General features: G+C 44.0%; 1 protein-coding gene across 1 annotated transcript in view; it reads left to right on the top strand.

Moving 5' to 3' along the window:
* Positions 1-21,854, top strand: part of LOC111235880 (slit homolog 1 protein-like) — a 66,782-nt gene extending 44,928 nt beyond the window's left edge. Inside the window, exons 19-38 of the mRNA XM_022764450.1 lie at positions 3,563-3,706; positions 3,827-3,993; positions 4,108-4,246; positions 4,559-4,627; positions 5,410-5,481; positions 5,863-5,934; positions 6,208-6,279; positions 8,739-8,902; positions 11,581-11,705; positions 12,097-12,191; positions 13,322-13,461; positions 13,553-13,646; positions 13,844-13,981; positions 14,196-14,424; positions 14,574-14,704; positions 18,695-18,849; positions 18,944-19,155; positions 19,974-20,098; positions 20,261-20,469; positions 21,571-21,854. Coding sequence (XP_022620171.1) covers positions 3,563-3,706; positions 3,827-3,993; positions 4,108-4,246; positions 4,559-4,627; positions 5,410-5,481; positions 5,863-5,934; positions 6,208-6,279; positions 8,739-8,902; positions 11,581-11,705; positions 12,097-12,191; positions 13,322-13,461; positions 13,553-13,646; positions 13,844-13,981; positions 14,196-14,424; positions 14,574-14,704; positions 18,695-18,849; positions 18,944-19,155; positions 19,974-20,098; positions 20,261-20,469; positions 21,571-21,854 — 2,836 coding nt within the window. The remainder of the gene's footprint in view (positions 1-3,562; positions 3,707-3,826; positions 3,994-4,107; positions 4,247-4,558; positions 4,628-5,409; positions 5,482-5,862; positions 5,935-6,207; positions 6,280-8,738; positions 8,903-11,580; positions 11,706-12,096; positions 12,192-13,321; positions 13,462-13,552; positions 13,647-13,843; positions 13,982-14,195; positions 14,425-14,573; positions 14,705-18,694; positions 18,850-18,943; positions 19,156-19,973; positions 20,099-20,260; positions 20,470-21,570) is intronic.
* Positions 21,855-22,158: the final 304 nt, after the last annotated feature.

The raw sequence follows: 22,158 nt of genomic DNA, 5'->3' as shown, positions 1-22,158 counted from the left end.
TGGTGTGTGTGTGTGTGTGTAGGATGCTGAGGAACAACCGGATCAGCTGCATCCATAACGGCAGCTTCACAGGTCTGACCAACGTCAGGCTGCTCTCCCTGTACGACAACCAGCTGAGCACCATCCTGCCGGAGCCTTCGACACCTGCCCAACCTGTCCACGCTGTCAGTCACGCTCGCACACAACACACACACACACACACGCACACAACACACACCACACACACGGTTTCTGTTGTTTCTTTGTCATCTTCCTCATCTCGTACTCTTCACCTTTCGATCCACCAGGAACCTCCTGGCAAACCCGTTCAACTGCGACTGCCGTCTGTCTTGGTTTGGGGCTTGGCTTCGCAGCAGACGGATTGTGACGGGAACCCTCGCTGCCAGGGCCCGCTTCCTCGAGAGATCCCGCTGCAGGACGTCGCCGTGCCCGACTTCCGCTGCGAGGATGGTACAGTGCGCACACTCAAATATAAACACGAGGACACCAGGTGGAGTTGTGAAGTATTTACTTTTCAGCTGTGAAACTTCGTCTTCCTGTGTGTGTGTGTGGTGTGGCGTGCTCAGGCTCTGTGCTGGATGACAGCAGCTGTGCCCCGGGCCTCAGTGTCCGAACCAGTGCACCTGTATGGACACGGTGGTGCGCTGCAGAACAAACACCTGCAGGCTCTGCCCAGGGGGCTGCCCCGCAACGTCACCGAGCTGTGAGTCCCAAAACACAACAAAGCAACATTTGCTGTTGGTGTTGTGAACAACATAGCTGAGATGAATCAGGAAATGAAACCATGCACAGGATGTATTATACAGACAATACAGCAGTAAAACAAGTGACAATTTATGTTATATTATGTCATATTTTATTCTATATTTATATTTGAAATCAATCTATTAATGCTCTGGTTGTTTTGCTGCAGTAGAGACGTGATTATGTTTGAATCAGTGATGTATTATTCAGAGTTTCTTTGATGGACGATTTAGAAGTGAAATGTTTCGTTGTCCGTCATCCTCTCAGGTATCTGGATGGAAACCAGTTCACCAGTGTTCCCAAAGAGCTGGCCAACCTTCAAATACCTGCAGCTGTGTAAGAAAATTTGTCTTCTCACACGTGACTATCCCGAATTCTCTGTGCACACCACCGCTCTGCTGCTCTGCTGACACACATGGTAAATCTTGTGTGTGTGTCCTTCTTAACTACACTGGGTTGGAGAGGAAACATAGTAGACAGGAGTCAGTCTTAGGACTTCAATCAATCCATCTGAACATGTAATCATGTGCAGATGATCAGACTCAGGGCGAAAGGCCGAGGAAACCAGGAGAAGAGTCACCAGGGAAGATACTGTCACCATCCATTACAGCGACATATGAAATATAACGCTTTGTTTCACTTTTTCACAATCAGTCACCGACATTTTTGTACCTAAATTCCAGGACTATTAATAACAGAGCTGCAGTTAATAATGCAGTACATCTGGAAGGCAGCACATTAACCTCCCACTTAAATGTTTATTTTATTCCTTTCTATTAGCTCTATATTTTTAATGTTTAATGAGGTATTGATCATGATGGAAGGATACAGGAAGTGACTAACCCTCCCTGTGCAGAACAAATATCCTTCTTCACTGTATTTCTGAACAAATCCAGCAGGGGGAGCTGTGACTGTGTATTTAGATCTGTGGAGCATCAATACTGTACATCCATGTAATAACACACACACACAACACACACACACACAATAGAAAGACAAACTTCATCATGTGTGTTTGTGTGTTTGTGTATCTAATGGGACTCTGCAGCATATATATGTATTTTGTGTGTGTGTGTGTGGATTTTGATTAGCACTGACTTTTGCCTCTGCAGAGATCTGAGCAACAATAAAATCAGCTCCCTGTCAGACGACTCCTTCTCCAACTGAGCCAGCTCACCACGCTGTGAGTGTTTTTACATTATTATATTCACACACTGGGACGTCAGAGCGAAGCCGAACTCGGGCTCCACAGTGTGTTAGTAATGGACGTTTAGTTTCAATTCAGTGCGATTGATTTCTAGTCAATAGAAAACGATATGACCCTGCAAACAAGCGTAACAATTAAACAGGGGTCAGAAAGGTCAGCAGTGCGGCTAGTGTTAGCTATCGCTAGTGAACTTAATGTGATATTTCTGTGTGTTTGCCATCAGTGACGGTGTGTACTTTTTATTTTTTAACTGTCCTTCATGATGATGTGAATCATGTGATGCTGGGAGGTTTCAGGTCAGGGTGTATTTTGTCATTACGCGTTGTTTATGTTGTGGTTTTTCTCGTTTCAGCATCCTTCAGTTACAACTCACTCCGCTGTATCCTTCTCTGGCACTAGGCCGGCCTGCGCTCTCTGAGACTGCTGTGAGCTCCCACAACAACACACACACACACACACACACACACACACACACACACACACACACACACCATACTTGTCACTGTCCTTCCCCTTGCTTTATTACAAGTCATCATCTGTTATTTAGACTTTAAATGTTCCTTCTGTTTTGAGCTGAATGAGACTTGCTGCCTGTCAGAGTCATTGAGCTCTGTCTGAGTTTGCAGTTTTGACCATGTTTGACCCCAGGCTGCCATTCGTCTTTCAGCTCTCTCCATGGCAACGACATCTCCGAGCTGCAGCAGGGCCATCTTCCAGTGACGTGGCCTCGCTGTTCACCTGTAAGCACTCAAATATAAATGTAGTTCAACATCACATACACGTACGTACGTAAAAAACGGGACCAGCTGAGTGTAACAGACAGCAGGGTCTGTCCTCTCTGACAGAATGAGTCTCTGGTGTGTGTGTGTGTGTGTGTGTGTGTGTGTGTGTGTGTGTGTGTGTGTGTGTGTGTGTGTGTGTGTGTCTGTGATACATGTTCATTCTCCTGCCTTTATGGCTCCAGTCAGATAGAGTCCAGTTCACAGAGAATGAATGTTTAAAGTGGCTGCTGGTGGATTGAATTAGCTGGAAAGATCCATCGTTTCCATGGCGTTATTGTCTGTGTGTGTGTGTGTGTGTGTGTCTGCATATACAGTATGAATCATCTTCAGTCGAGCATGACCCATGTGAGTCAATGTGAGGATCTACAGTAAGTGTGGAGGGAGGAGAAGAGGGAGATGGATGGTGGAGGTGAGGCTGAGGATGAAGAGGAATAAGGAAGGGGAGGAGAAGGAGAGATGATGGCAGACAGGAGGAGGGGAAAGGATGTGAACATAGAGGAGGAAGGATTTTTATTTTTGTCCTGTGAACATGACATCATCTCTGAAAATAACATCCTGCCGACTCTCAGGCTGTCAAGAAAAACGAAATCGCTTTTGCTGTCCAGTTTTCACCCACCACAAGAACAATGAGAAGAAAACGTGACCTTTTTTTTTATGTCCAGTGAAACTACGTATCACCTGCTCAGGTACATAGTTTTTGATGATCGGGATTTGAAGAAAGGAATTTAAGCAAAATTGTGTGTGGTGTTTTTTTTTGTGTGTGTTGTGTGTGTGTGTGTGTGTGTGTGTGTGTGTGTGTGTGTGTGTGTGTGTGTGTGTGTGTGTGTAGGATGCTGAGGAACAACCGGATCAGCTGCATCCATAACGGCAGCTTCACAGGTCTGACCAACGTCAGGCTGCTCTCCCTGTACGACAACCAGCTGAGCACCATCCTGCCCGGAGCCTTCGACACCCTGCCCAACCTGTCCACGCTGTCAGTCACGCTCGCACACACACACACACACACACACACACACACACACACACACACACGGTTTCTGTTGTTTCTTTGTCATCTTCCTCATCTCGTACTCTTCACCTTTCGATCCACCAGGAACCTCCTGGCAAACCCGTTCAACTGCGACTGCCGTCTGTCTTGGTTTGGGGCTTGGCTTCGCAGCAGACGGATTGTGACGGGAAACCCTCGCTGCCAGGGCCCCGCCTTCCTCCGAGAGATCCCGCTGCAGGACGTCGCCGTGCCCGACTTCCGCTGCGAGGATGGTACAGTGCGCACACTCAAATATAAACACGAGGACACCAGGTGGAGTTGTGAAGTATTTACTTTTCAGCACTGAAACTTCGTCTTCCTGTGTGTGTGTGTGTGTGCGTGCTCAGGCTCTGTGCTGGATGACAGCAGCTGTGCCCCCGGGCCTCAGTGTCCGAACCAGTGCACCTGTATGGACACGGTGGTGCGCTGCAGCAACAAACACCTGCAGGCTCTGCCCAGGGGGCTGCCCCGCAACGTCACCGAGCTGTGAGTCCCAAAACACAACCAAAGCAACATTTGCTGTTGGTGTGTGTGAGCCACATAAGCTGAGATGAAATCAGGAAATGAAACCATGCACAGGATGTATTATACAGACAATACAGCAGTAAAACAAGTGACAATTATGTTATATTATGTCATATTTTATTCTATATTTATATTTGAAATCAATCTATTAATGCTCTGGTTGTTTTGCTGCAGTAGAGACGTGATTATGTTTGAATCAGTGATGTATTATTCAGAGTTTCTTTGATGGACGATTTAGAAGTGAAATGTTTCGTCTGTCCGTCATCCTCTCAGGTATCTGGATGGAAACCAGTTCACCAGTGTTCCCAAAGAGCTGGCCACCTTCAAATACCTGCAGCTCGTGTAAGAAAATTTGTCTTCTCACACGTGACTATCCCGAATTCTCTGTGCACACCACCGCTCTGCTGCCTCTGCTGACACACATGGTAAATCTTGTGTGTGTGTCTCTTAACTACACTGGGTTGGAGAGGAAACAATAGTAGACAGGAGTCAGTCTTAGGACTTCAATCAATCCATCTGAACATGTGAATCATGTGCAGATGATCAGACTCAGGGCGAAAGGCCGAGGAAACCAGGAGAAGAGTCACCAGGGAAGATACTGTCACCATCCATTACAGCGACATATGAAATATAACGACTTTGTTTCACTTTTTCACAATCAGTCACCGACATTTTTGTACCTTAAAATTCCAGGACTATTAATAAACAGAGCTGCAGTTTAATATGCAGTACATCTGGAAGGCAGCACATTAACCTCCCACTTAATGTTTTATTTTATTCCTTTCTATTAGCTCTATATTTTTAATGTTTAATGAGGTATTGATCATGATGGAAGGATACAGGAAGTGACTAACCCTCCCTGTGCAGACAAATATCCTTCTTCACTGTATTTCTGAACAAATCCAGCAGGGGGAGCTGTGGACTGTGTATTTAGATCTGTGGAGCATCATACTGTACATCCATGTAATAACACACACACACACACACACACACACACAAATAGAAAGACAAACTTCATCATGTGTGTTTGTGTGTTTGTGTATCTAATGGGACTCTGCAGCATATATATGTATTTTGTGTGTGTGTGTGTGGATTTTGATTAGCACTGACTTTTGCCTCTGCAGAGATCTGAGCAACAATAAAATCAGCTCCCTGTCAGACGACTCCTTCTCCAACATGAGCCAGCTCACCACGCTGTGAGTGTTTCTACATTATTATATTCACACACTGGGACGTCAGAGCGAAGCCGAACTCGGGCTCCACAGTGTGTTAGTAATGGACGTTTAGTTCAATTCAGTGCGATTGATTTCTAGTCAATAGAAAACGATATGACCCTGCAAACAAGAGTAACAATTAAACAGGGGTCAGAAAGGTCAGCAGTGCGGCTAGTGTTAGCTATCGCTAGTGAACTTAATGTAGATATTTCTGTGTGTTTGCCATCAGTGACGGTGTGTACTTTTTATTTTTTAACTGTCCTTCATGATGATGTGAATCATGTGATGCTAAACTGCTGGAGGTTTCAGGTCAGGGTGTATTTGTCATTACGCGTTGTTATGTTGTGGTTTTTCTCGTTTCAGCATCCTCAGTTACAACTCACTCCGCTGTATCCCTCCTCTGGCACTAGGCGGCCTGCGCTCTCTGAGACTGCTGTGAGCTCCCACACACACACACACACACACACACACACACACACACACACACACACACACACACACACACACACACACACACACACACACACACACACCATACTTGTCACTGTCCTTCCCCTTGCTTTATTACAAGTCATCATCTGTTATTTAGACTTTAAATGTTCCTCTGTTGTTGAGCTGAATGAGACTTGCTGCCTGTCAGAGTCATTGAGCTCTGTCTGAGTTTGCAGTTTGACCATTTTTGACCCCATGGCTGCATTCGTCTTTCAGCTCTCTCCATGGCAACGACATCTCCGAGCTGCAGCAGGGCATCTTCAGTGACGTGGCCTCGCTGTCTCACCTGTAAGCACTCAAATATAAATGTAGTTCAACATCACATACACGTACGTACGTAAAAACGGGACCAGCTGAGTGTAACAGACAGCAGGGTCTGTCCTCTCTGACAGAATGAGGTCTCTGTGTGTGTGTGTGTGTGTGTGTGTGTGTGTGTGTGTGTGTGTGTGTGTGTGTGTGTGTGTGTGTGTGTCTGTGATACATGTTCATTCTCCTGCCTTTATGGCTCCAGTCAGATAGAGTCCAGTTCACAGAGAATGAATGGTTTAAAGTGGCTGCCTGGTGGATTGAATTAGCTGGAAAGATCCATCGTTTCCCATGGCGTTATTGATCTGTGTGTGTGTGTATATGTGTGTGTGTGTGTGTGTCTGCATATACAGTATAATCATCTTCAGTCGAGCATGACCCATGTGAGTCAATGTGAGGATCTACAGTAAGTGTGGAGGGAGGAGAGAGAGGGAGATGGATGGTGGAGGGGAGGCTGAGGATGAAGAGGAATAAGGAAGGGGAGGAGAAGGAGAGATGATGGCAGACAGGAGGAGGGGAAAGGATGTGAACATAGAGGGAGGAAGGATTTTTATTTTTGTCCTGTGAAACATGACATCATCTCTGAAATAACATCCTGCCGACTCTCAGGCTGTCAAGAAAAACGAATCGCTTTTGCTGTCAGTTTTCACCCACCACAAGAACAATGAGAAAGAAAACGTGACCTTTTTTTTTATGTCCAGTGAAACTACGTATCACCTGCTCAGGTACATAGTTTTTGATGATCGGGATTTGAAGAAAGGAATTTAAGCAAAATGTTATGTACCGAAACAACCAGGAAGTAAACACAGCATCCTTCTCCCTACTCGACTCCATACGTTCCTATAGGTATCAACAAAACAACAGAAAAAAATACTCCTTCACAACTTAAAGCAGCTATTTCAAAGTTTTGCTATAGCCACATAGCTAACGTTAGCATTAACAGCTGTTTACTTATCAGTTTAGAAGAAAGGTTTCGAGTTCAGCACCAAACTTCATTCCTTTCACTCACAAACAGCTGTGTCCAGAGGTGGAAAGCAACCCTCTTGTTTTGGTTCTATTTCTATCACTTCTTTTCCTCCACTGAGGTCAGCATGCTAACTAGCTAGCACCTGCCTGATTGGACTGTCTTGTCACTTTCCGATACCGAGTCACTGTAGTGTCCACTCTGCTGAAGTAGCTGCTCAAATGGCTTTTTATAAGTCCAATGATGGTTGGAGCATTCGGTAAGTAAATAGCTGCTAATGCTAACATTAGCAATAACAAAACTTACTTATAGCTCCGTTAAGGAATATTCTAGGTTTGTTTTTCTCACCCTAAGACCTGGTAGTCCCGGTTTTTATTCCTGTTGTTTCTGATACTGTTTTATCAGACGCGATTGGAAATGATTGATCAAACCTTAAAGCTTTAATTGTCCTTTAAACTGTGCTTGTGTCAACTTCCTGGAAGACTGTCGTGACAATTAGATAAAATAAAGACAATAACGACTCTTGTTTGCCAGCGACAGACTGGATGTGGAGTTTCATGGATGTACGACTGGAACATTCTCTCATATGACTCCGAGACATCCTGACCTTGTTTTGTGTGTGTGTGTGTGTGTGTGTGTGTGTGTGTGTGTGTGTGTGTGTGTGTGTGTGTGTGTGTGTGTGTGTGTGTGTGTGAGTGAGTGAGTGAGTGAGTGAGTGAGAGCGAGAGAGAGAGCATTATGTGATGAGGGATATTTGATCCCACATTTGTCTCTGATAATCTTATCAAGTGAATCAATTGACCCGGTTTAAATGAATATCATTACCGTGTGTGTGTGTGTGTGTGTGTGTGTGTGTGTGTGTGTGTGTGTGTGTGGTCTGAGAGCTCCACCCTGTGGTTTTGAAAATTGTTGCACGTTAATGAAGGTCAATAAACCGTCCTTCCTTCCCGTTTCCCTCTCCTCTCGACTTCCTCTATCTCAGCTGCTTCCCTCTCTGTTTCCCTCGTTTTTTCCTTTTCCACTTCCATCTTTCTCTCTCTTCTCTTTGCCGTCTCTCCCTGAATACTTTCATTCCTTCCTCACTTTCTGCCGCTCTTTCTTGTTCAAAATTTCTTCACAAATTGGTCAAATGAAGCGTCCACGTAGTCACACTCAGAGGGGAAGATAAATCACTACACAGCCCAGTTCATTTGCTTTCTGATATGATCAGTGAAGGAAACCCAAATCTGAATGAGTTCTAATCTCCTCTGAGGAAAGATAGGAAACCTTATCATTGAGCTACTTCTTAAAACACGAGGAGAGGTTGATTTACATTCATTCAACCTCCTTTCCTCTTTAATTTACTTGTTCCCTCCCTCCTACCTTTTCAATTTATTCACTTCTTTCCATCCCATCCTTCCTTCAAAACCTCCTTCAAATCACCACAAATCCTCTCCGTCTGTCAGTGAGCTGACTCTTTATCTTTTCATCCCTTCAGAGCGATCGGAGCCAACCCTCTGTACTGTGACTGCCGTCTGCTCTGGCTGTCAGACTGGGTGAAGAGCGGCTACAAGGAGCCCGGTATCGCCCGCTGTGCCGGCCCCCGTGGCATGGAGGGCAAGCTGCTGCTCACCACGCCCGCCGACAAGTTTCAGTGTCTGGGTAAGTCAGCAGGAAGCCTCCCTGACAAAACTTTGCATGAAACAGCAGCGCTAGTTTCATGTCTTGTGTTAAATCTGTATTTCTGCTCTTTGTTCCAGAATGAAAATATTTTTACTTTGGTTCGTAAAAGTTCTTTCTAAATCAAAGTGATCTGATATTGATTTTACAATTGCTTTGATTACTTTTGTCCTTGATTTAGAATATATCTTTGATTGATTACTCCTGACGTTGCCTTAGATCGGTGGTTGGTGCTCTGCTGCTCATTCTCAGGTGAAAAAAGGGGACCAGGCCTTTGTAGTTGAAGGCATATCTGTAGTAGCTTTAAATTTTTTAAAGACCCTCCTCCGATGAAAATCAAGTTTTGACTCTTGCTATTGTTTGTTATGTAATACAAGACATATCATGAGTGAAACACTCAGTCAACACCATGACTGAGTGTTTCCACCTTGGAGCTGCAGCGAACCAATGACATCACAAACCTAAGGAACCAATCCTGTCAACTTGTGGGGACGGGGCTAAATAAACTTGGAATCTTGTCAGTACAGAGAGAGAGTTAGTATTAGCACAACCGCTAACACTGTGTCAGCCATTGCCAGCTACAAGCTAACAAACAACATAAACAAATAAAAGATGCTAACTGTGCTAACGGTTCTGATCCGTCTGCTAGTCTCTGGTTCTGGTTCTGACTGAGACTCATAGATGTGTCTGAGTCTCTCTGATGTTTCCTCCTCTAACTACTTGACACTCTCTGTTCTCTCACCTGTCCACCTGGAGCCAGCAGGTGGTGGTGGGCGGGGCACAAGGCCTGATCTCTTAATGAGGAAGTAGCAGTAGATGAGCTTCCAGCCCCATGTGGGAAAACCAAGTCAAACAAAATATGAATCATATCAGAGAATCTTTACATAGTTTAAATCATGCCTTTAAATCCTTTTCGTAACACATTATTCTATAAAAAGCCTTTGTGCACACTTGAATGTAATCTTTTGTTTTTAGTTTTAATCTCCTGTGTTTGATGATCTCTTTGTTTGTATCTCTTTGCATTTCTTTTGCTTTTCTTGTTTTCTTTTCTTTTCTTCTTCAGTTAGAGAAGTGCTTCACGAACAAGGTTTACTGTTATATTATTATAAGATGTCACTCATGCTTTAATCTACATTTAGCTCATCGAGTGACTTCTTAAACAACGAGCTGCACCGGTGCTGATTTAGCTGTGAGATAATACGGAGAGTGATCTTTTTATTCAGTGTTTTACTTCTGTGCTCGGGGATTTGCTTTTAGTCATTTTTTTTAAACTGTTGCTTAAAAAGCTAAATGAATCATCCGTGAATTTAAGTTGTGAAATAATAAAAGACAAAAAAAAAAAAAGAAAGTTCAAGGTGTAAAAACAACTAGGATCTCGAGTAAAAGTTCTGTTTAAACATGACACCAATGAAAAGCACAGGTTCAAGGATTTGATGCCACTCTCTTTATGGTGTGAATATACTGTGAACTTTCCATTAGTGACTTTTTTTTTTATTCATCAGGCTCTGGGTTGTATCGTCGCAGGTGCTAATTGTTGTATTTTTAAACATCCAAATACTGTAGCGCTGTAAAATTCATCGTGAAATCTCCCTGTAATTAAACTTTCCCCAACATCTCACGTGAAGCCTTCTGCAGACAGGATGGAGCGTCTTCTCCTCATCACAGAGCCTCCACATGTTTTCTGTGTTAGGGGAAGAAGTTAAAACTATCGTGGAGTGATTTTTTTTCCCATTTATTATGGGTTTTGACACACAGTTGGGCAGCGATCGAATTTGTCAGATGTCATGCTGGTGCACGTTTATGTGAACATCCAGTTGCTGACTTGTCATGGAAGCTAATGTTCCTGGGGGTTCGCATAACAACAACACAGTGACAATATAAATTTTCATTATTTCATTTTCAAGTTTCTTCCTCCTTGCACCTTGAATTTCTGTGTATAATTTTTTGTGATTTTTTTCAGAATTTAAAATGATCTTATAATTGGTTTTCCTTCTTAAATTACATTTGTGTTATGCCCCCCGCCCTCCTCTACATCTGTGTTTACTGCATGCCTGTCAGTCTCCTTGTCACATGACCGACATGCTCTTGAGATCCCTCCACAGCCTCTCTGTGAAGTGACAGACCTGCTGTCAGTCAGATTCAGGTCCCACTCAACCAGGTGCTGCCTTCAAGGCCAAACACAAGTCATGTGTCAAAAACAAAAAGTGTTTGTTTTTTTTGCCACAGTCGAGCAATTAAGACACAGATGAGCTTCAAATGATGTGCCACAGTAAAGAGAACAATGAACATTTAAATCACAGTGTGTGCTGCAAATAGTATTTTTAGAATCCAATTTTCAACCAGATTTTTGTTTGATCGATTTATCCAATCCAATTTTTACTCATTTTAATTATCATAAAAAATACAGATAAATCCACACATTTAAAAATTTATACCATCAATAAAATGTTAAAATAAAATGTTCAGGTTTGTTCTTTATTCAGGCTCCAGATGCGACTCGTGCCATAATTTGCTGTGTCCGTCACTTCTTGTCTTGTTAATGACTTGAAAGATCCCTAACTGGCCTCTTTGTGTGTGTGTGTGTGTGTGTGTGTGTGTGTGTGTGTGTGTGTGTGTGTGTGTGTGTGCGTGTGTGTGTGTGTGTGTGTGTGTTTTATCAGGTCCTGTAGAAGCATCTGTTCAGGCCAAATGTAGTCCATGTATGTCCTCCCCCTGCCAGAACCAGGGCGTCTGCCAAGTCCACCACACACAACCGTACACCTGCACCTGCAAAGCTGGATTCACGGTATGCAACTGTGTGTGTGTGTGTGTGTGTGTGTGTGTGTGTGTGTGTGTGTGTGTGTGTGTGTGTGTGTGTGTGTGTTATGCATGCTGCAGAGAGGCTCGCGTGATCTAGTTAGCACGTTTGTCTGTTTTTGTCGGCACCTTTGAGTCATCCAATCAAAAGACACACACCAATCCATTTACACACACCCACAGCTGAATGTTTAAAACCGCTCATCCAATATTTCATGTGTGTTTGCGTGTTGTCAGTGATTATTTTGAGCCCACATCTGTCTCTCATAATCCCTTCAAATTACTCAGATGACCAGATCTAATGTGCGCCCATCAAAAACATGCTCTGTATTCAGTGTGTGTGTGTGTGTGTGTGTGTGTGTGTGTGTGTGTTACTTCAGGGTAAACACTGTGAGACTCCAGTTGACGCTTGTGTAAGTAATCCCTGCACCAACGGAGGAAGCTGCCTGAGCGACGAGCAGACCAGAGGGTTCAGGTAACAAGTCCTAAAGCTGATGTAGATGATGATGGACAAAATAAGAGAGACGCCCAGTGTCCTGTGCCTGTACAAAATCTGATCACACTTAATCAACAAAAGTAAAGAAATGTAACAGCCAGGTGGTTGTTGTTTATTTAGCTACCTTATATTTCTCCTTCCTGTTTTAGTCTTGGCTGATTTTAGCCATGCTAGCAGGCTGACTGAAATACTTCGACAACCCCACGACATTCATGGTCATGGAGATCCTCAGACTACTCTAAAATTTCTGTTTATGACAGGATATAGTAAAAATAATGTCTGAAGTCCTGTTACCTTCAGCGATACTTTGAGATTAAAGGAGCTATTTGTGAGTTTTGCTGTTGCTACATAGCTAATGTTAGCACTAACAGCTGTTTCCTTACCAGTCTTGATATGATATGTTGTGAGTATTGTTCAGCATCAAGCTTCATTCCTTTATTCACAGACAGCCGCTGACCAATGTTAGCGCTCGTCTCTATCACTTTTCTTCTACCAAAGTTAGCATGCTAACCAGCTAGCGCCAGCCTGGCTCATCACTTTCCAGTAGCAACCCACCGCAGCCTCCAATCTGCCCTGAGGACGCAACGCCGCTCAGAGGACGTATTATAACCTCTTCTCTTAGAAACTCAACGATAGCCGAAGCTCTTGACGAGCCACAATTGCCACCGGCCGCTCCCAGCAAGAAACAACGTGCAGCAGCAGAGAAAACTTACAAATAGCCCCTCTAACGTTTACAATGTTGGCAGGTTATACGTGCATGTTACATGTTACACTTTGCAAATTTACGCAGGTTAACATACTCTCATTAGTTTATTGGCAAGCTAAATGTTTAATGCTAACTGTCATCATATTGGAACTTATGTTAACATGCTAGCTGACATGCTAACCTACTCTTACTGTTATTATGGTGGGCATGTTGTTAGCATGCAAAAATGTAACATACAGTTATAAAATACATGTAATATAGGAATGCTGTAGCATATACAGTACATATAAAATTATTTTACGCAGGTGTAGCCTTTTGTGAGTTTAGCGAGTTGAAGGCTAACAACTAGTTTTTCATTGTTCATGTTCCTGTGAATGTTTGTTTATGTCTGTTCCTCATTTAGCTGTGCGTGTGCCTTCGGTTTCCATGGCACTTTCTGCGAGGTGAATGTGGATGACTGTCAGGACCACGGATGTGAGAACGGCGCCACCTGCGTGGACGGAGTTGGCAACTACACCTGCTTGTGTCCTCCAAAGTACACAGGTGTGACAGCTGATCCGTTCTAGGCGTAACGAGGGGAGAACTTACCTCTCGTGGTTTCACATAATCCCTCTTTGTCTCCTCTCCTTCCCAGGTCTGTTTTGTGAGGAAGAGGAAGGTGTGTGTTCTCCAGGTAGAAACCCCTGTCAGCATCAGTCTACCTGCATCAGCTCTCCTACCGGCTCCAGGTGACAACACACACACACACCTCTCACTTCATCACTACCAGGCTCAGCAAAGTTTCAGATCTCAGATGAGATTAAAAATAGACAAACATAAACAAATACAAAGGTAAATTTTGCTGAGATCTGCGTTGCCTCCCCAAAATCCTACAACATGTTTCATGTAGTATATATATATGTGTGTGTGTGTGTGTGTGTTCCAGGTGTGTGTGTATCCCAGGCTGGGTGGGGCCAGACTGCAGTATAGATTATAACGAGTGTGTGGATCATCGCTGTCAGAACGGAGCTCAGTGTGTCGACCATCTGGATGGCTACAGCTGCGTCTGTCCACAGGGATACAGGTACTGGGAGAACTGGGAGAACTGGGAACACTAGGAACGTAGGAGACACTGATATTTTACCTTGGAAACTGGGGATGTATCTTGTACCTTGATTCAAAACCACATTTTAACATGGGGTAACATGTTTTTATTATTATTATAAACTGGCCTTAATGCTGCAGATGTGAGGCACTTTCTGATCTCCTCTCTCTGATGTCTTGTTTTTCGCCATCAGTGGAGAGTTCTGTGAGGCGGCCCTCGCTCCCCCGTCACCCTGCCAGCTGGCCGAGTGTCAGAACGGCGCCCCCTGCGTGGAGAAGACAGGGGCAGCGGTGTGTCAGTGTCTGCCAGGCTTCGAGGGTCAGAGCTGCGAGAAGCTGGTCGGCGTCAACTTCGTCAACAGAGATTCTTATGTTCAGCTTCAAGACGTCAAGAACTGGCCTCAAGCCAACATCACACTGCAGGTGAGGAAACCTGGAGCCAGGGACACGATCTGTGTGTGACGGCACTGAAGAGTGATGAATATGAAATATTAGTAGATACACACACACACACACACACACAGACTCTGATCGGTGTGTTTTTATGTGTGTGTGTGTGTGTGTGTTTTCAGGTGTCGACAGCAGAGGACAACGGTATCTTGCTCTATAATGGAGACGACGAGCCAATCGCTGTGGAGCTCCACCAGGGTCATGTCAGGGTTACCTACGACCCTGGTAACCAGCCTGCCACTGCTATCTACAGGTAGATACTAGTGTTGTTTTTGACGGCCTGTTTTAATTTTAGTTTTAGTCTAGTCTTTGTGTCAAGCTGTCATTTTAGTTTTTATTAGTTTTAGTCACGTTCATACTCTTTTTAGTCTAGTCAAGTTTTAGTCGACTAAAAGTCTGAGCATTTTAGTCTTATTTTAGTCAGAATCATCCATGACTATTTTAGTCTAGTTTTAGTCAATGAAAATTTGATTTTAGTCTCTTTCTAGTAATGCAATTCTATTTAACCCAGTATAGTATAAGTACCTAGTAGTATAGACAAAACCAAAATTTTCTTTTAGCCAAACCCATTTCACAGTTCAAACAAGGTTATCTTATTATATTATTGTTACCTTATAGACTCAAGAACACATCCATTCCAGACACACAAGACGCTCTGATTTGAATTTACAACATATTCATTTTACCAACCAAACATGTTTTCCTGTGATTTTGTGGCCGCATTTCTCCCCATCTTTTTCCACAACAGATTCTGTTTTTTTTCCACCTCTATGTAATGAAAGTGTGTCCAAATGTCATTTCGTCTTTTTCTTCCAAAGAAGAACCCCGACTGGCTGCCGGCCATCGGTCCTTTTCTGTGTTGTTATGTTTCTGAAATTGTCGTTCAACCGCAGCTGCAACTTCTAAATGCCGCCCGCGAGTGGGGATTGAGGAAGTGACGTCGCATGCGTCGGCGCAGTGCGACCTGATGAAGTGAGACACAGGAAACAGAAATACTGCAAAATAATAATAACTCGACTAAACGAGTTGAAATGACGTTATAACATTTCGTCTCGTCTCGTCTCGTTTTAGTCAACGAGAATGAAGAGACATTTTGGCAGAGTTTTTATCTTGTAAACCATATTTAGTCTCGTTTTTATTCGTCAGCAATATTGCATTATATATTTAATTATAGTTATCGTCACATGACCAGCATTTACGTTGCGTCTCGTCTCGTTTTCGTCACGTGATAAAGGTTCGTTGACAAAGATATTTAGTCATAATTTTTTTCGTTGACGAAAGCAACACTAGTAGATACACACACACACACACACTCTCACATGTCAAGTCCACTATGAAAAGTGGTCAAAATATGTGCACTGTAAAATGTATTTCAAATTAATGCTAAATGGAAGTCTATAATATGCACTCAGCTGGCATTGTAGTAGCTAAATGTAGTTAAATCTAACACGGTCTAATACAACAGACCTACAGTGAGTCCTACCTACATGAAGGTTAAATTGTTCAGTTTTTATTGAAACTCTTTCAGAGAGCAAATGGACTGCATTTATACAGCGCTTTTTGTAGTCTATCGACCACTCAAAGCGCCTCACAATGTCTCTTTCACCCATTCACACACACACATTCACACACACACATTCACACAGTGATGGCGCAGCATCAGGAGCAGTTGGAGGTTCAGTGGCTCGCTCAAGGCCACGTTGACATGCTCTCTGGAGGAGCCGGAACATTACGGGTCATTATGACTGAAGTGTTTTTGATTTTCATTATTATATTATATTAATAAACATATATATATATGTATATATACACAAACAGAGTCCTATAGAGGCAAGTAGTGAACACGCACTGGATGGGAAGTTTCAGTTCCTTAACAAAAGCCCCACTGGTTTAAAATAAATTGTTAGCGCTGAGTTACACTGGATTTGTCTGTGTGAGGGTCATGACGGCTGCATGCTGTATCTGACCATGTTTCACATTATATTTAAAAGCTCCATATTTTCTTCTTCTTCTGTGTTTTATTTGAAGTGTTGATCAATGAGAAGATATATTTGTGCAGAGGAGGCTCTGAGCGTCTCTTCTGATTGGCTGACTGTTTGCTGAGTGATCCAATAAAAATATAGCAGATTTCAGGGAAAAACACTCAGAGAAACCAAATCCTGTAAAGGTTTGGATGGTGGGTCCAGGTGGGCGGGGCTTGGTGACTGCTTTGTTGTGACATCACAAAGTTCCAGAAGTCCTGACGGCTGGTTTTAAGGCTCAGTTTCTGAATACAGGCTGTGTGCATTTCTCTGTGGACTGAGGCTTTGATACTTTCACAGTATTAATATAGAAGCTAGAGCTGATCTATAATCACACTACACATGGACACAGACCTTTACACTGGATGGGACCTTTAACAATAAGACTCCAGCCAGCAGCCGCAGAATGATTAGCAAGTTGTCCTCTTCAGCTTTTGAAAGTTGAGTGCTGATTGAGCTGAGTGATCCACTGGACTCCCAGCAGCCTCTCAGCTGACTGTAGCCCAGCAACGTGGCTCAGAGCGTGTTTGTGCATGATCCAAGCTGTTGCTCAGAGAGGATCCTGCAGCATTTGGGAATGTGGACAGACGACGTCGGCCATGTGGTTTAATCACAGACGCAGCCAGAGGACACTTTAAGCTGAGTGTCCACTTGATCGGGTGTCGAGTGCTTAAATGTTTGGATGGTTCACTGTTAAGGAGGAGGCTCAGCCAGCTGGCAGCCACTCACACACACACACACACACACACACACACACACACACACACACGCTGAAGCTGAAGCCATATGTGTGATAAACAGCTGCAAAGAAGAGCAGACTGGGATTGCGAGGTAGCAAAAAAGACTGAAGAACGAGTGACGATCATTAGAAATGTAAAGAGAGTGATTGGTGTGTGTGATTGGTAGCAGAGAGGTGGATGAGAGCACTTAAGGAAAATTGAATATTGCAACAGTCGTCAACAGAAGGAAGTTGGTGGGGATGTTTATCACACTGTTTTATCAAACTAACAAGGCCATTGTTTGATATATAATGTGACATAGTTTCAACTTGTGCTTAAAACCTGAAGCTAGCGTAGCTACCTGCTCAGCACCAAAGGACAGAAAACGTGGGAAACGCATCACATAGGAGCTTTATGACATACATATGTTTCTCAGGAGTTGGAGGGAACCACACCAGAGCTGAGAGGGAGGTAAATATTTGACATTAACCATGAGGATACAAACACATTTCCAAATGTAACTGGCTGAGAGTACACAGGAAGCGTGGGACAAGACAGAAGGGCAAACAAATTTATAAGATTTACACGGAGCTGTGCGTTTGTCACTTTGTGTTTAGAGTTACTCTGCCCTCTAGTGGTCAAATCTTGTTTCATGCACTTGTAATGTTTGTTTAAATCTAGAACCAAGTCCAATTTTTTAATAATATTGCAAATTTTGGTACCGATAGCTTAGTCGTAGGAATATAGCAAGTTTTTTCATTTAAGAAAAGAAGCCGAGGTTCTTAAATATTAAATCTAAACAGAACCAGTTCAAAGAGAAAATCCAGTGTAAAACTGGCAAAACTAGGAACGATGTGATCAAAAAATAAGCAAAAATCTGACCAGACATTCACCGCCACCTTTCATTCTTCGGCATTTTGCCAGCTACAGATGCATTTTGGTCGATACCCAAAAAGCTGAGGAGGTGGAGCAGGTCGTCCACTGATGACAGGGTTAGAGATTCGATTCCCAGCTCCTCCTGTGCATCTGTCACAATGTCCCTGGTCCAGACACTGAACCCCAAATTGCTCCTGATGGTCTGACCAGCGCCTTGACGTTGGTGTGTGTGTGTGTGTGTGTGTGTGTGTGTGTGAATGGGAGAATGACAGGCAAATTGTAAAGTGCAATGGATAAAAGGGCGACACAAATGAAGCCATTTACCATCTACCATTTTAGTTTAAAGTGGTGTTATTGCCCTTCACATCTTTTTTCTTCTATTTGAGTTTACAAGGTGTCATGGGTGCGTTTTAGTGCCAAGTGCAATCCTGAAAATAAAAGAAAACCTTGCTCAGGCGTCGGGGCGTTTCACACAGCATTGTTTTGTGTTAATGGGAGCGGTGATGGTAAAAGTAAAAATCATGACAAGGTGTTAAGAGGTTAGACTGAATATGAATTTTAATTCCAGACAAAAATCTTCTTCTTCATTCGGAAACTGAATCTAAAATGTGCGTGTTACTGCCTCAGCACGGAGACGGTGAACGACGGGCGTTTCCACACAGTAGAGCTGGTGACCTTTAACCGGATGGTGAACCTGTCTGTGGACGGAGGCGAGCCGATGACTCTGGACAGTCAGGGGCGGAGCCAGCTGGCGGCAGGGGAGGCCCCTCTGTACGTGGGAGGTAAGAGCAGAAGTGGAGGGTAAAATACACCTGGAGCGTTTTTCTATTCATCGACGCAAAAATGTCTCACGTGGTCGATTGTCTGTCTGTCCAGGTATGCCGGAGGAGGTGATGCCCGCCTCTCTGGGTCTCTCCTCTCAGACCCTCAACATGTCCAGTTTCCACGGCTGCATCAGGAATCTGTACATCAACCACGAGCTGCAGGACTTCACCCGCAGCCACATGAAGCCCGGGGTGGTGCCGGGCTGTCAGGCCTGCCGCAAACTCTACTGCCTCCACGGCATCTGCCAACCCAACGCCGCACAGGTAGGAGACACACGGCCGGCATCCGCTCACCGAGCACTTTATTAGGAACACCATGCCGTAGGCAGCTCCTCCCTTTTGCTCTCAAACAGCCTCAGTTCTCTGTGACACGGATTCCACCGGATGTTGGAAACTTCATGCCGTCAATCTCCTGATTCACATCTGGAGACTGAAGTTCACTGAAGTTCACCGTCATGTTCGTGAAACCGGTTTGAGACGACTTACGGAGCATTATCCTGCTGGAAGTCGCCATTTTTGGATGGTGAACTGCGGCCATGAAGGGAGGAACATGGTCAGCAACAATGAGACATTCAGACAATGATTCATTGGTATTAAAGGGGCTTAAGAAAGCTGTCGAAGCCAAGCTCCTTCAAGGAGACATACAATTTTCTGTTATCAATTTAAAACTATTTCAGACACTTATTATGCACACTTTTCATTCTGAGGGAATTGAGTTTTTGTTTAGATTGTCCCTGAATGTCACCTCAATGTCGAAATTGTATTTATTCCCTGCTTATCTTTGCTCGAATGTTTGGATAGAAGAGATTGGTTTAAAACGTATCAGGAGCAACACTTGAATGTTTTTTTTATTTCTTATAGCAAGTTATAGCATTTCATTTTTTTTGAGGGGTTCTCCATTCTCCTGATATGTTTTGCCAAAGGAGAAAAGCTTTGAGGGACAGAATAAAGGAGGAAGAAGAAGAGAAGGTTACTGATCTTTTCTATAAATATATATTTATTTTGCTCGCTGTCATGTGTTGTGATTTTTCTTCTCCCTGATAATGGGTAAAGTGAAGCAGTAAGCATGTCTTTTCTCCCAGGGCCCCCAGTGTCACTGTCAGACGGGCTGGATGGGACAACACTGTGACCAGCCAATAGCGGGAGGCCTCTCTGGAATGGATGTCGTCACCACGGCAACCGGTGTCTCTCCATGTGAAGGCAGCAAGTGAGTGGTGTTGTGGCATTTAAAGACATTTCAGATGTTGTACAAATCGTGCACTTTAGTTTGAAATCCGTCCTCTTCACAAATGTCATTCCTCATTAACAGTAAAAGGGTTAATGCCACATTTATAAATCGTTTTGTTTTGTTTTTTTTTTTTTTGTCCAGGTGTGTGAACGGCGTGTGCGCGGTGCTGGATGCGCAAACGTACCGCTGCGACTGCGAGGCGGGATACCGCGGCGCGCTGTGTAACCTGCAGGGGGAGCCGGCGGGGTCCTGTCAGGGTCTGCAGTGTCTGCACGGCCAGTGTCAGGAGACGGAGGAAGGAGAGCGCTGCGTCTGCGAGCAGGGATACACCGGGGAGAGCTGTGATATAGGTGAGGACGGACGCCGGATCATGACCATGTCATAGAAATAGAGACGCATCATGGAGGAAGTTGTAGACATTGTCAAACTCGATGAGAGAAAGTCAAACGACTCAGACGTGCTTTGAAATTTTCTTTTTTTTGTTTTGAAGTTGTTTCATTCAGGCAGGTGAAAAATGTGATATGTGTTATGATATTATCATTTTTAGCACTACTTGAATCCGCAGCTTACTTTGCTGTAAAAGTACAAAATCAAAATTGGCTGGTTTAAAAACTGTGATTTTCCCAATGTGTAGATATTTTACTTTTCCCCTGCTGCACACATGACACGGTACAATTTGTCAAAACAGTGGCAAATTGCAGCTGTGGCGATAAACTGAAAAACTGTCAAAATGTTTTTTTCATCAAAATCTAAAAGGCCAGTTTATCCAAATCACAAAAAAAGAAAAAACAAAACCTACTTTCAAAAATAAAATCCACAGACCTCAGTATCTTGTGAAAAAAATGTGAAAAACAACTAATTTTTTCTATCATACTTTTTGTTGACCAAATTAACTGATGAGGCCTGGACAAATTAAAGCTCCATATTTTCTTCTTCTTCTGTGTTTTATTTGAAGTGTTGATCCATAAGAAGATATATTTGTGGTTTTAAGAACCAAAAACCATCTCAGTGTAGTTTTACATCTCCTCTCTCAGGCTTCTCTCTGGAGCTCTAGTAACAACAGGTCGGTGAGCCAATCAGAAGAGAGGAGGCTCTGAGTCTATCCTCTGATTGGCTGACTGTTTTCTGAGGGATCCAATAAAAATAAAGCAGATTTCAGGTTAAAAACATTCAGAGAAACTAAATCCTGCAAGTGTTGGATGGTGGGTCCAGGTGGGCGGGGCTTGGTGACTGCTTTGTTGTGACATCACAAAGTTCCAGAAGTCCTGACGGCTGGTTTTAAGGCTCAGTTTCTGAATACAGGCTGTGTGCATTTCTCTGTGGACTGAGGCTTTGATACTTTCACAGTATTAATATAGAAGCTAGAGCTGATCTATAATCACACTACACATGGACACAGACCTTTACACTGGAGGAGACCTTTAACCTTCCCTGTGTGTCTCCGCCCACAGAGTCCCCGTGCAGAGGAGAGCCGGTGAGAGATTACCACCGGCTGCAGCGCGGCACCGTCCTCTGCCAGACGTCAAAACCTTTCTCCTGGGTGGAGTGTTGGGGCCGGTGCCAGGAAGGAACCGAGCCTGGCATCACCGCCACTGCTGCCGCCGCCGCCGCCGCCCCCTGCTGCGCTCCCCTGAGGGTCCGACGCCGGCGGCTCACCTTCGAATGCGACGACGGGACCTCGTTTACGCAGGACGTGGAGAAGCCTGTGGAATGTGGCTGCAAGGAGTGTGTGTAGTACTGTGGGTGTGAGGGTGCGCACATACACACATGCAGACCCGCACGCATCCAAACACAACACACACACCAAGCTAAAGAGGTACACACACTGTAGGGATTCTATCACTGATGAACAGACATTTTTTCTGGTGTTTGTTTTGTGTGTTTTGCGCACAGACGCAGTTTTGTAACATAAGACAGTTCTTCCCTCCTGAGACATGAAATCAACGAGTCAACCTCATCGTCATCTTCCTCTTCTTCACCTGCCGCAGGGCAGCCTGCCGCACTAACTACCTAACTCCAGCTCATTATTAATACTCGTG

Source organism: Seriola dumerili, unplaced genomic scaffold (assembly GCF_002260705.1).
Source record: "Seriola dumerili isolate Sdu_G_001 unplaced genomic scaffold, Sdu_1.0 BDQW01000538.1, whole genome shotgun sequence".
NCBI lineage: Eukaryota > Metazoa > Chordata > Actinopteri > Carangiformes > Carangidae > Seriola > Seriola dumerili.
Note: the sequence above shows the minus strand (reverse complement) of the source record. Positions and strands in the feature narration are given on the sequence as shown.